The sequence below is a fragment of the Lepisma saccharinum genome, chromosome 25, assembly GCF_977018435.1.
Source record: "Lepisma saccharinum chromosome 25, izLepSacc3.1, whole genome shotgun sequence".
In the NCBI taxonomy this organism is placed as follows: Eukaryota; Metazoa; Arthropoda; class Insecta; order Zygentoma; family Lepismatidae; genus Lepisma; species Lepisma saccharinum.
In genome coordinates, this window is record NC_139253.1 from 9741354 (window position 1) to 9754460 (window position 13107).

The following is a 13107-nucleotide window of genomic DNA, read 5'->3' on the forward strand; positions in this document are numbered from 1 at the left end:
TAGATTCACCATAGTGTCACTATGAAATAAAATAATATTTATACCTAGGATTCAAGACTAAAGTTCTTTCACCCAGTGCAAGGGCGACCATCATTTTACTATAGACAGTGTTAAAAATGTGAACATAAACATTGATGACGTTTGCCCAACCTGGAACTTCTGGTTTATGCCAGCTAGTCCTTTTTGTACACACAGTACAAAACATGGCAAGAGGAAGCGGAGAGCGTCCAAAGGCAGTTTGTGAAATGGCTGTGCTTCAAGGTGAACATTGTATATGACAAAAAGAACTATACATCTTTATGCAAGCATTTCGGTCTGGAAACTTTGTTCAACAGAAGAGTCGTCAGTGACGTCATTTTCTTACAGAAATTGATTAATCATGGCTGTGACTGTTCTGCACTGTTAGAAAGTATAAACTATAATGTAGGCCGACACAGTGCAAGAAACAGAAAATTATTCTACACGGAGAGGTCAAGGGTCAACACGCATAGGTTTTCACCTGCAGTGCGCATGCAGGACACGGTGAATGAACTATTAAAAACTGTAGACTTCGACATGTTCACAGACTCGTGTAGTGTGCTGAAAGAAAAGATAATCACAACAATAAGTTCATAAATTGATGTAAATATTGTGTACATAGACGCCCATACTTTCTTGTATTATTTTTTTCTCTTCTCTCTTGTTATTTATTCACAGTGTATTATGTTCAACATAATTGGGAAATGTATCCTGTGATGAACAAATAAATAATAATAATAATAATACAGATTCACTGGCATACAAAGTAAGAAATGAGCAGTTGTTTCTGGCAGTTGTGGGATGATAGTCAAGAAAGTTATTTGTTAAAATTCTACCATGCAGCAGTGGACTTCTTGAAACCTCTGGATGATCAACTGCAGGGCAGATTATTCAAAAACAATGTGTCTGTGGCTGCCAGTTGCATATGGAGACATATACAAATATCGCATATACACTACAGGGCAGTACACACATGACAAACTCAAAACATGCAAAATATTTTGGAAATTGAAAGGTGAGAGAAATAGAAATCCATAAAATTGGTGATAATGCATGCTGAAGTGAATCTCTGCCAAGAAATCTGCAGGAGAAGTAATGACATACAATTGCTGGTAAAATATGTGTTCTATCAACTTTGCCTTTTCGCCTGAGAGATTTGGGGAAAACTTTTTATAAGACATGCCACATTTACTTGCAGAAATTTACTTCAAACTGTAAGGAAGCTTTTAGACTGAAGTGACAAAGTGACATGGGGATTTCACACAAAAGCATCGAGCAACGTGGATCCATTCAATCTAAAGCAAACTATTCACCGTGCATGTACGAACAACAGACCGAGGCAAACATTTAATTTATTTCTGAAGGTTGGTTTCCAAGAGAGACATGACCCTTACCGCTTCGGTCTGAAAGCTCCTTTTCCAACCGAATCAACACAAGCTGCACATGTCGTTTTCTACTACCATGCATCGTGTTGCCTTGGTCTGTTATTCACGCATGGGCAGTGAATGTTTCGCTTTAGAATAGAGAGACCCATGTCGCTTGTCTCTTCAGTGTGAAATATCTGGGTCGCTTGGAAGCGAACCTTCAGTAATAAATGCAACCTATCAAAATGAAGCAATGCAGCAAGCTGAACTTGTCACTTGGAATGGGACATTTTCTCACTACCATGCATTGTGTTGCCTCTGTCTGTTGCTTGTACATGCACGTGGAATGCGTACTTGTGTCCCATATCGCTTGTCACTTTGGTGTGAATGCATGCTGTCGCTTGTGGCCTGTTGCTTCAGTATGAAACCTCCATAAGAGAGCTTTCAGACCGAAGTGACACGTGTCTCATAGAGCGAACCCTTAGTAATCAATGCAACCTTTCAAGCTGAAGCGACACGACAAGCTTATCACTCAGATTGAGCCTTTCTCCCAATGGCGTGCATCATGTAGCCTCCTCTGTCTGTTGCTCGTCCATGTGTGGTAAATGCTTGCTTTTTGTGTGAAGTGGCCTATGTCGCTTGTCACTTCAGTGTGAAACACGCTGTTGAGCATTGCTTGTTGCTTTGATCTGAAACCTCCCTAAGAGAGGTACACAGATAAACTACGAGGGTCACTATTTATATTTTGAGCCTTGGCAACACTGATTGAAGTTAGGCACGATTTGACGTTTGCACGGAATCGTCTGGCATTATTGACCATAACGTACTTCAAATGTTTTGTCAATAGCTTCAATTGTGTTGTTTATGTTTCCTTGGAGATTGCGCGACAACAATAAAATGGAATTAACTCGTTAACATTTTCGTGCAATGATTTTTTACGATTTTCGACGTGGATTATCAAGACAAGAGTGCATCGAACAACTTACTTCCACATTTGGCGATGAAACCCCATCCTTTGCCACTGTGAAACGCTGGTATAACGAATTTAATCGTGGCCGCCATTCGCTCACCGACGAGGTCGTCCAAAATCAGTTGTTGTTCAAGAAAACATTGATGCTGTGCAAAAGCTAATACTGGAAGATCGTCATGTGACATACTGTGAGATTGAGGCAACCATAGGTATTAGTTCCACCAGCATATATAAAATATTACATGATCATTTAGCTGTGAGAAATGTATGTTCTCGTTGGATCCCACACAATTTGACAAAAACTCAAAAAGTCGCTCGCGTCAATTGGTGCAAACAAATGCTCAATAAATACAATCGTGGCGCTTCAAAAGACGTATATAAGATTGTAACAGGTGACGAATCATGGATATATGTATGAGCCGGAATGTAAACAGCAGTCGACTGTATGGGTGTTTCAAGATGAACCCAATCCAACAAAAGTTGTTCGTGCTCGAAACAAATTGTCGCTGTTTTTTTGGGAAAACTGGTCATGTGGCAACTGTGCCTTTAGAGGAACGTAGAAGGGTCAACTCTGAATGGTACACAGCAATTTGTTTGCCAGAGGTCTTCAGTCAAATACGGAAAACAAACAAACTCCGTCGGATCATTCTTCATCAAGACAATCCAGCTGTCACACATCTCGTCTAACAACCGACTTTATGAACAGTCAAAAATTCGAATTGATGGGTCATCCACCGTACAGTCCTGATTTGTCACCTATTGACTTCTTCTTGTTCCCGAATGTCAAGAATAAATTGCGTGGACAACGATTTTCGTCGGCGGAAGATGCCGTTGATGCGTTCAATAACCATATTATGGAGGTGTCTCAAGAAGATTGGAAAAACTGCTTTGACAAATGGTTCGAACGAATGCAAAAGTGTATTGACCATAAAGGAGAATACTTCGAAAAACAATAAAGCAGTTTTCAATGCCAAATTCCTGTTTTTTCATTGTTAGGCTCAAAATATAAATAGTGACCCTCGTATCCACATGTTTGCAACAAAATGAAAGTCCCACAAATGACTGTTGAGTCGGGTCTTTAGCCTTTCTTTGCAACACTTGCATCTGTATGTCCTTCAGAATCCTGCGGAACGATACTTGACTAACTAAATTTGTTTCTGATCGAAGTGTACAACCATATGTTACACAGCTGGAACCATTTTTATCTTTTAAAAGAATATCCACTTCGCCATTTTGTATGAACATCCATAGTACCCTGAGTGTAACCGGATCAACGGGAACCAGATGAGTGTGCATGCCCTGCAGTAACTCCACCTTTAACACTGTCCATAAAGAAATATTTGTGAGTGAGTAATGTATATTCTGGTGAAATCTGGAGTTTATCTAGTGTGTTAAGTGTTTCATACAGTTGCATAGTTAAAATTGTGCGCTGCACTATCTGAACCTCATGAATTTAGTTCTGCTGGTGATGCTGAACTGAAGTTTCATAGCTTTTTTAAGTAGCTGCCAACTTCTATATAAGTTATGTTGTATAATTATAAGAATCAATCATATATTGTTGTATGTACTATGTCATGGCAGAGAGCAGTGCTTAGAAATTAGCTATGGAATGTGGACCATACATGCAGGCACGTATCCAGAGGGGGGGGGGCTCGAGCCCCCCTCCCCCGAAAGTTTTCAGGAAGAATGCATTTTACCTAAGTCTCAAATACAAAATGATAAAAACTTCTGGTGAGTTGTGTCCGAGATAAAGAATGGCGTGCCCAGGATTATCGGTAGGGAGACTGGTTACGAATACTATATTTGGTAGTCAGTCCTCATTTGACCATCTTTTCCTGTCTTTGACGTTCCTTTTTTAAGGAATACTGGACCAAATGGGGTTATGACCCCACCAATCCTCTCTTGGGCATGTCACTAGAAATAAATAAGTAAGCATTTGATCATATTGGGAGGCGAAACATTAGATGTGTTGGGAATGGAAGGGTTATCAGAGGCCTGAATATGAACAATTTAGTGGGTTTCCACTTTTATAAGAGCTGCAAACATGGGAGGACAAGACACATTAGTGGTGTTCAGGCTCAAACCAGAAAAATATTCGAGAACTTTCTGCGTCCACCTCGCAGCCCACAGTTTGAATCTTGCGTTGTCGAGTGGATTGTCCATCCCATGCATGTGTAACGGCTTCGTAAAAATACTCAGACACCACAGATGTGTTGATGCCTGATGAGAAGAAATGGACAAACACACACACACAGATGGTTCTGGCACACAATGTTAATACATGAAAACAGGGGAGTCGAGTGGTAAGAAAGTTCCGATTTCACGTTCTGATTAAAATGGCAGCCTTAAACAATGGCAACTCCCAATTTTTTTGCCTCTTAATCCTAGGCCTTGTCTACCAAGAGAAAGTAAACTTTCCTTACACCCCCCCCCCACCGTTTTGGAACCCAATCGCCACCACAGGCCTTAAACATACAATTGTGAGGTTCCATCTATACCCCTTAAAAAGATGATGTTCAGCCCCCCGAAATCAATTCCTGGATACGTGCCTGCATACATGTAGAATGCAAGAGAAAAAAATGGTGAAAATACTCATGGACATCTTGTCGAGCCACTTTTACTTATATGTGAACAGGGGCGCTGACTTGTCAAAATTATTGGGGGTGGGGCTCTGATCACTGAAAATTAAACTTAAAACATTTTTTAAGTTTTGGCCTCAGTGTTCGGTATCTCGTAAAAGCCCATGAATTCCTCAAAAATATTAAAATTTTTATTTACAGTTCGAATGCAGAATGTCAATTGTTCACGGATGGATATGTCACAAGTTTCGTCAACCATAATAGCAAAAATTCCCGACTTTTAATATCTGCTACCACAAAGCACAAAACATCTCTCTAATCTATCAATTATCTCGTTCTGAATGTCATGTGAGAGCTATTTGTAGCCCGAACGTCTCACCCACTCTCCTAGTTCATGCACATCTTCCTTTGAAACTCTTTTTAGTAAAAATGTTAACAATACTCATAATTATATACTTTGTATATAGTAATAAGTCGTGTGTTTTGCTGTCTCTCGTCATAGCCCCCCCCCCAAAGTTGATGGTTTAGCAGTTTCAGCCCCCCAAATTTGATGGTCTATAACATTTCAAATGTGTATTTAAAGTTAATTTCATGTGGCACAATTCAGAGTAAACTTTACTAGAGAAGCAAAATAAATCATTAGATCCTCTTAAGCAAAATTATTTGGGGGCTCTGCCCCCTCATCGTTAACATTGGGGGCGCTCGAGCCCCCAAAGCCCCATAGAGTTGGCGCCTATGTATCTGAATAACCTTGGTTACCATTCCAATATCATGTATAATTTTAGCTGATACCATGGCGTCACTGCGTGGTAGGATTACGTAAATTTCTGGAGGGAGCTGCAGGCCATTAATTGGCACAAAGGGCAAATACCTTTTTCGTCCATGTTTCCACATTATTTTTTGTTATTATTTTACCGAAGGAAGGGAGCTATCTTCCCCTGGTTCATCGGCGAACACTTCAAGTAAATCTGGGTAGGAATTGAAATATGTCACGTCCACCTTCTGACAGAGCCAGAAAATATGAATAAGAATGCAGAGGGAAACGGTAATATTTTCCGGTAAATAGTCACATTTTAGTAAATATCATACAATAACACATATTTCGTCTAACTATTGAGCTCGTCACTCCCCCTCTACCTATCAATGTCAAATAATAGCCTTGCCCCTTTCCCCCTTAGTGGCGACACCAAAGTTGTGTACATCTCACTTTGTCATTGAAACAAAAACTGAGCCGCGGTGGCTCAGTCGGTAACGCGTCTGACTACCATGGTCAAGGTCCCGAGTTCGATCCCCGGCCGGTTCAAATCCGGGAACTTTTCTAACGTTGGAAGCGGCTCCGGTTACCTGGGGGAAACCTTGGGGGGTAAAGGCAGTCAGGGGCGTGATGCTGATCACATCACTCTCACTCACGACCGGATCAAGAAAGTGTGGGGCGTTACCTCCACACCCCCTATACGCCTTCATGGCGTAGTGTTAAGCACAGGGGAGCACTTTACCTTCTTTTACCATTGAAACAAAAACAATAATGTAATAAAAGAATAACGTGCTGTACATATTAGAAATCGCAGTCTGTTTGCTGGCATGTTCGATATGTGTCGATAACTTTCTCTATCGATATCGATTGGCCGCACGCAGACAGTCGACGAGATGTATGTGACAGTTGATAGTCAAGGATTTATTTGTTGAAAGTGTGAAAGTAATGTGTTCGTAGTTAGTGTGTAGTTTACTGATTGTAGGGTAAAAGTTGCTGAAATATGGCTCACAGTTCAGGGATTTTATCTTCTGACATTAGTCGGAGAAATCCACAGGACGAATATGAACTTATTCAACGCATTGGGAGTGGGACTTACGGGGATGTCTACAAAGTAAGTAATCTGAAATTCTTTTTTGATGTACAATAAAAGACGCAAATAATAATGATAATTACCATATATTGTTGTAATTTTTATCACACACGTTCATCAGTATATTATATTATTGAAAGATAAACCCTCAATAATGATTTTCAGTGGACAGAATAATTTGAACTTCCACTTCATTACCGACAGGCTAAACACGCACTTTCTTTGTGATTTGGCTGTGAATAACATAAACAGGATATACCGACAACATTTACTTTTTTATAGTCGTAATATTTCCTTTCTAACAAATGTAGAAATCGAATTGGCAACTGTGTTAAGAACGTTGCAAGAGAGTTTGAATTTTGGAATAAACAAAGTGCCACCTCACACCACTTTTAAGTATCAGTGCACAATAAAATACTAATTGTGTTTTCTATCAAACCAAATATAATGACAATTATTCTTTTCTTCCACTTACTTTCTCCTGTTGTCCTTGAGCATTGTGTTTGCATTGCATTTCATCTTCAAGGAAAACTACTTGAGACATTGTTCCAACATATGAAGTAATATTTCATATAATGATGGACAATACATTTTCCAAAATGCGGATTCTGGGAAAACTAAGAACTTAATATAGAGAAAGTCTCCAATTTTGTTAATTTTCGGTATACTAACTAATTTTGGCCTCCTAATCACGAATCTGTAGTAAAAAACAGGGGGTCATGTCTGGAAATTTGAAAAAAAGTAGATTTAATTTTTTTTTAATATAGGTGTATATGCGTAGTTTTACGAACGAAATGTTATAACTATGCTTGCCGAACCTAACCTTCCGTGAATGGTTTGTAAGCCAATGATCACTTTCAATAAGGTATTCCTAGTTTTGTAGCACGTAACCAACGAACAATGTTCACGGAACATGCCATTTTTCCTGAAATCAGCAGTGGAGTATATGCGTAGTTTTACGAACAAAATATTATAACTATGCTTGCCTAAATTAACTAAACCTAACCTTACCTGAAATGGTTATCCTTGAATGATTTGTGGGCCAATGATCACTTTCAATAACCAATTCCTAGTTTTGTAGCACGTAACCGACGAAGAGCCACAGAACACACCATTTTTCCTGAAATCAGCTGTGAAGGACTGTTGCCAAACTTACCTGTAATTGAAGCCCGCATTTCTCTCCCACCTAACCTCAATCGCTTTCCACGGTTAATGGTCTGAACAGTGTGGCAACGTTGTAGACAGTGCAACACATTTTGAACTTCATTTGTTCTTACATGAAAGATGGTGCTGTCTCTCTTTATGAAGAATTATTGTGCTAAATAACAAAGTTATTATACAACTTCTTCTCGTAAATGTACAGTTTTTAACACACAACCCCCAAATCGTAACTCCAGATACGTCACCAGGAGTACATAAGAAGTAGGAAGTGAATTACAGACTTTCTATATTGTCAATTCTTACCATATATTTTCTGGTGCAGCCATGTTACGGAGTGAGTATTTTCACTAGGTGGTGAGGCTAGCTTTTCAGCGATTTTCACCAGATTTTAAACTGCATGTGCTTGATCTGCAACTTGGCGTGGCCTGCTACGCAGATGTGTGTATTCTGTAGTTGTTGAGGTGTATGATACTTAGGTTGGTGTGCATTTATTTTCGTGCAGGAGACAAGTACTTCTTTTCTGCATATCAGAAAAGTTGTTGGAAAAACATTGCAAGGTGTTCTGATGTGGACTGGTGCTGCTAATATGTCACATGACATAATTACGAAGGGCTATTACCTTTGTAAATGCTTTCATTGTTAGGTTAGGCAGGTCAGGTTTAGGGTTTTTAGCATTAAAATTAATTCGGTAAATACTTTCCAACACCTGATGTAATTTCTGGTCTTAAGCACTTTCTGCTATTCTCACTACCTGGTAACTAGTAGTCACACCCATTTTTAATTTAAAATAACTTGTTAGCAGTAAGTTCAGCAACACTGCCAATGAATATCATAAGGTAAGATAAAAGACAATGTTATGTTATGATTCATGATTCAGGTAATTATTTTGCTAGTGAAAATAGCCCTGTATGCATTCTCACCACCTGGTGAAAATAGTCGCAGCCATAACATTAAATATGTAGTGACTAACTCCAGCACAGAATTTTGTCCATATGTAGTCTACCTCAAAATAAGTACATTAACAACTTTCTGCTTTTTCCCCTATTGATATACCCATATAAATATATAATTATATATATTCTTCTTGAATATTTCTGATTTCTTAGCTTAAGATTCATATATAGGTTTTGTTAGTCTATGGTATAACAAACCTTGAGAATAGGTTGCTTACAATTGTTGCCTAACCTGGCCAAGATGTGACAAGAGTTATTTTGTTAGATAATAAGGAAATATAACAATATTGTGTTTATTAATTCCGTCAAATTCAGCTCAATGTGTTTTTTTCTCCTTTCTGGCACTAACATTCATCAGTTTGCATCGAAAAATACCTAAATTGTTGTATTCCAACAGCTAGTATTTGGTCAAACAAGGAATGTGCTGACTATGGCTTGGAAGTTGATGCTTCATTTCTGAGCCTACAAAACAATGCTAAACCAAATATCAGTCAGTTTGCCTTCAGCTAGAACCAGAAAACATTAATTCTTTGAGTTTGTCGGCCTTCTTTTGGTTTTTAGGTCATTTTTAGTAGTTTTTGCCATTTTTGTTACATTTTCCTTAATTTTGATGCTATTTTTTCTCGATGTTTTGTGAATTTTAAGTGCATTTGCTTGCATAACTTTTAAATTAAAATTTCATCACATGGTCATTTTGGCAAGTTCATCATTATACGAATATATAGTCAATGGAGAAACACAACTATCATTTTCAAGTTCGTCAATGCATTAAATAATTAATCGTAATAAATTTATTTTTCCTACAAAAAAACTTCAGATAAGTTGTGCGAACCCTGCTTTTCGATTCCCTTACTAGCCTCTGTTGTCGCTCTAATCTGTGCTTTTAAAATTAAATTAGTCACAATATTAAAGAAGATATAATCTTATGTGCGCCAAACACAAATGAATTTCAATTGCTGGCCGTCTACTGTATTGTGGAAAATTCATTCTCAAAGGAGGTGAATGATTTATACAAAAAAAGTTGCTGTGCATGTTATGTAAGCTTGAAGTTAAAATAAAGAAAACTAAATTAGCACTAAACTGCTTTTATCCCTTTGCTTCAGTAGTTTAGTAGTTTAAACCACCAAACAGCGAATTATTCAACGACTCTCTTTTAATTTATTTAAAAATCAAGTTTCATTTCCAGCGAGAAAAGTATTTTAGACCATTTTTTAAAAAAAATATTTTAAGGTTATTCTACAAGTCATCAAGTTGCTAGCCCTAGTGATGACTAATCTATGCTTCTTATCTGCTTTCTGCATCTGTCACGTGGTGTCTGATTGTCTGTTTAAATTTAGATAGCTGTCTAAAATTTAAGGTTTCCAAGTCTTGGAAGAAATCAACGTCATTTCCATGTATCTGATGAAATATTTCGTGAAATGCTTTTCGCCTTCTGAAAAAGTTTCTGCCAGGATTGGGCATCGACTTGTTATACAAGTCTAGCACGTTACCATTACACCACAGACGCCTCTAGTACTGAACGTAAAGTTCAAACAATGACAATCCCACATCTTAGATCATTCAATTAACAAATTCTCGTATCCGTATTTCTCAAATCACGCAAAATGACATTGTAAATACCCAGCTTTATTTTTGAGGTGTCTTTCTCTCTCCTACTCGTGAGATTGAAAAGCCTTGTGCTTGGCCTCTCTTCATGCTCCAACATTTCCCAGGACTTCGAACATGTGAACACACGAATGCACTACTTGCACATCCATTAGTAATTCCCTGCACACTTCGTATAACTAATGGTGTTTATGAATACAAGATTTTGTTCAACGAAAAGATCTAAGTAGATGACTTTCATGTTTTAAACTATATCGTAAGTACAAGTGGTTTCTGTGGTGTAGTGGTATCGTGTGTGACAGGGGTCGTAAAATCGATTCCCAATCTCAACAGAAACTCTTTCAGATGAGAATGGATCTTCCACGATACAGTAGCCGGCCAGCAACTAAAAATACATTTGTGTTTGTCGTAAATAAGATTATATCTTCTTTAATATTGTGACTAATTTTATTTTAAAAGCCCAGATTAAAGCGACAACAGAGGCTAGCAAGGGGATCTCAAAGTAGGGTTCACACAACGTATCTTAAGTTACAACAGAGGCTAGCAAGGGGATCTCAAAGTAGGGTTCACACAACGTATCTTAAGTTTGGTGTAGGAAAAATAAATTTATCATAATTAATTATTTTATGCATGGACGAACTTGAAAATGATATTTGTGCTTTTCCATTGACCATATATTAGTTTAATGACTAACTTGCTAAGAGGACCATGCCATGTGAGGAAATTTAAATCTACAAGTTATCGAAGCAAATGGACTTAAAATTCACCTAACAAGAAGGAAGGAGAAAAATAATCTTCACAATTAAGGAAAAAAAAGCACAAACTACTAAAAATGACCTAAAAACCAAAAGAAGGCCGACTCAAAGAGTTAATGTTCTCTGGTTCTAGCTGAAGGCAAACGGACCGATATTTGGTTTAGCATTGTTTTGTAGGCTCAGAAATGCAGACGATTCTTCATCAACGTCCAAGCCATAGTCAGCAAATTCCTTGTTTGATCAAATACTATCTGTTGGAATACAACAATTTAGGTATTTTTCGATCCAAATTGATGAAAGAAGAAGCAAAAGCATTGAGCTGCTGGAAACATTCGTCGATTACGACACCGAATTATTCTTTGCGAACATTCTGAAACAAAATTATTCAACTTAATTACTAAACTCCATGCTCATGCAATGTGATGCCATACCTACAAAAAAAAAAAAGGAAAGAAAGAATTGGAGAGCTTTGGATTTGAACCCGGAACCCTTAATTCTTTGGAAAATGATATTTGTGAGCCGAGTACTTTACCAATACTTTACATCGGTTGTAGCAAATGCTTTGAAATGTGTTCATGATTGCTCAAGCTACCATTTTTCTATGCGACGAACACATTTTTGCTGAAAATTCCGAGATTCCTTAATTTTCGCTCACTTTGCAAAGTGTTGTTATATTTTATTTGCATAACTATTCGTAATTTTACCCTTTGTGTTCAAAATTGACAGCAATTTCCTCCAGGTATATCACGAGTGAGTGCAGTGTTTCCAATCTCACAACAGTTTCCAATTTTAACATACTGAATCGCAAGTATTCTCTAAAATTATTTCTCATACTTGAGTTTTCCGTTTTGTTCTCTATTAATATGTTGGGCGAATATAGTTTCTGACTTCATATTATTAAACGTTTGTAAATCTTTCACCACAGGGTTTCTCAGTAAAGTTGGTTACTCTCTGCTTGTTCTCAAGAGCTATGTTACCAAATTAATGATTTCTGGAATTAGAAAACTTTCAGCTTGGTCATGTAACTTTTGGAGAAGTGTACCTCTGTTAGCTTAGCCTGAAGGGTAGATGCACATGTAGCACCCAATAAATTTGATGCCAATTGTTATTTTACTCTTTGAATTTTCATATGTTCTTGTGTGTGTAGAATAAAATTTGCAAAGAAAAAATAAGTTGTGAATGAATATTCATAATAATTAACGGGTTATATATTTAATTATAAAACACAAGGTTCAAAAGCAAAAAGCGTAATGATAAACATGTCTGAAAAAAATTCATTTTTGGACTGGAAGACCTGGAAATGTCAGGGAATTTCATAATTATTAAATCGTAGCAACTCTGAAATGCACAGGATATTGTACGTTGTACACAAGCAGCAACCTGAATACAATTCATGTAAAAACTATTTGTATGGTTGGTTGATTTAGTGTTTTAAGTCCACTTTATCAGGGTGGCGACAGACCTGGAAAACCGGGAAAAGTCAGGGAATTTGAGGTGCCAAAAAAAGTCAGGGAATTTCGTCTTCATTGACTTTTTTTTATTATTTATATATTTATTTAAAGATATCGTTATGGAACTCTGCACGGGAACAGGAAATCTCGTTCGTAAGTTTCGGCCTCAACTTTTAGGTCCTTTTATGCGCAACACAACCACGGCGCCAGAAACCAGTGATTGCAGGAGGACAGAGAGAGAAAGAAATTTCTCTCGCCCGGGCTTCTCGGCGGGAATTTTAAATTCGAACACTCTTTGGAGGAAAATTGTTATAACTCGGGCACTATGGGAGCAATCTACTTCGGATAACTTTTGTTTTGCAGCTAAAACATCAGCGCATGCAACCGTGTACAACTCAGAACACCGG

The 13107-nt window shown here is 37.8% G+C and overlaps 1 protein-coding gene across 9 annotated transcripts in view; it reads left to right on the forward strand.

Annotated features, from left to right (window-relative positions):
• Window positions 1-6565: 6565 nt before the first annotated feature.
• Window positions 6566-13107, forward strand: part of hppy (MAP4K3-like protein hppy) — a 77421-nt gene continuing 70879 nt past the window's right edge. For all 9 annotated transcript variants that reach the window (XM_083111846.1, XM_083111849.1, XM_083111847.1 and 6 more), the window contains exon 1: window positions 6566-6796. In XM_083111846.1, coding sequence (XP_082967972.1) covers window positions 6686-6796 — 111 coding nt within the window. In that variant the 5' untranslated portion in view covers window positions 6566-6685. The remainder of the gene's footprint in view (window positions 6797-13107) is intronic.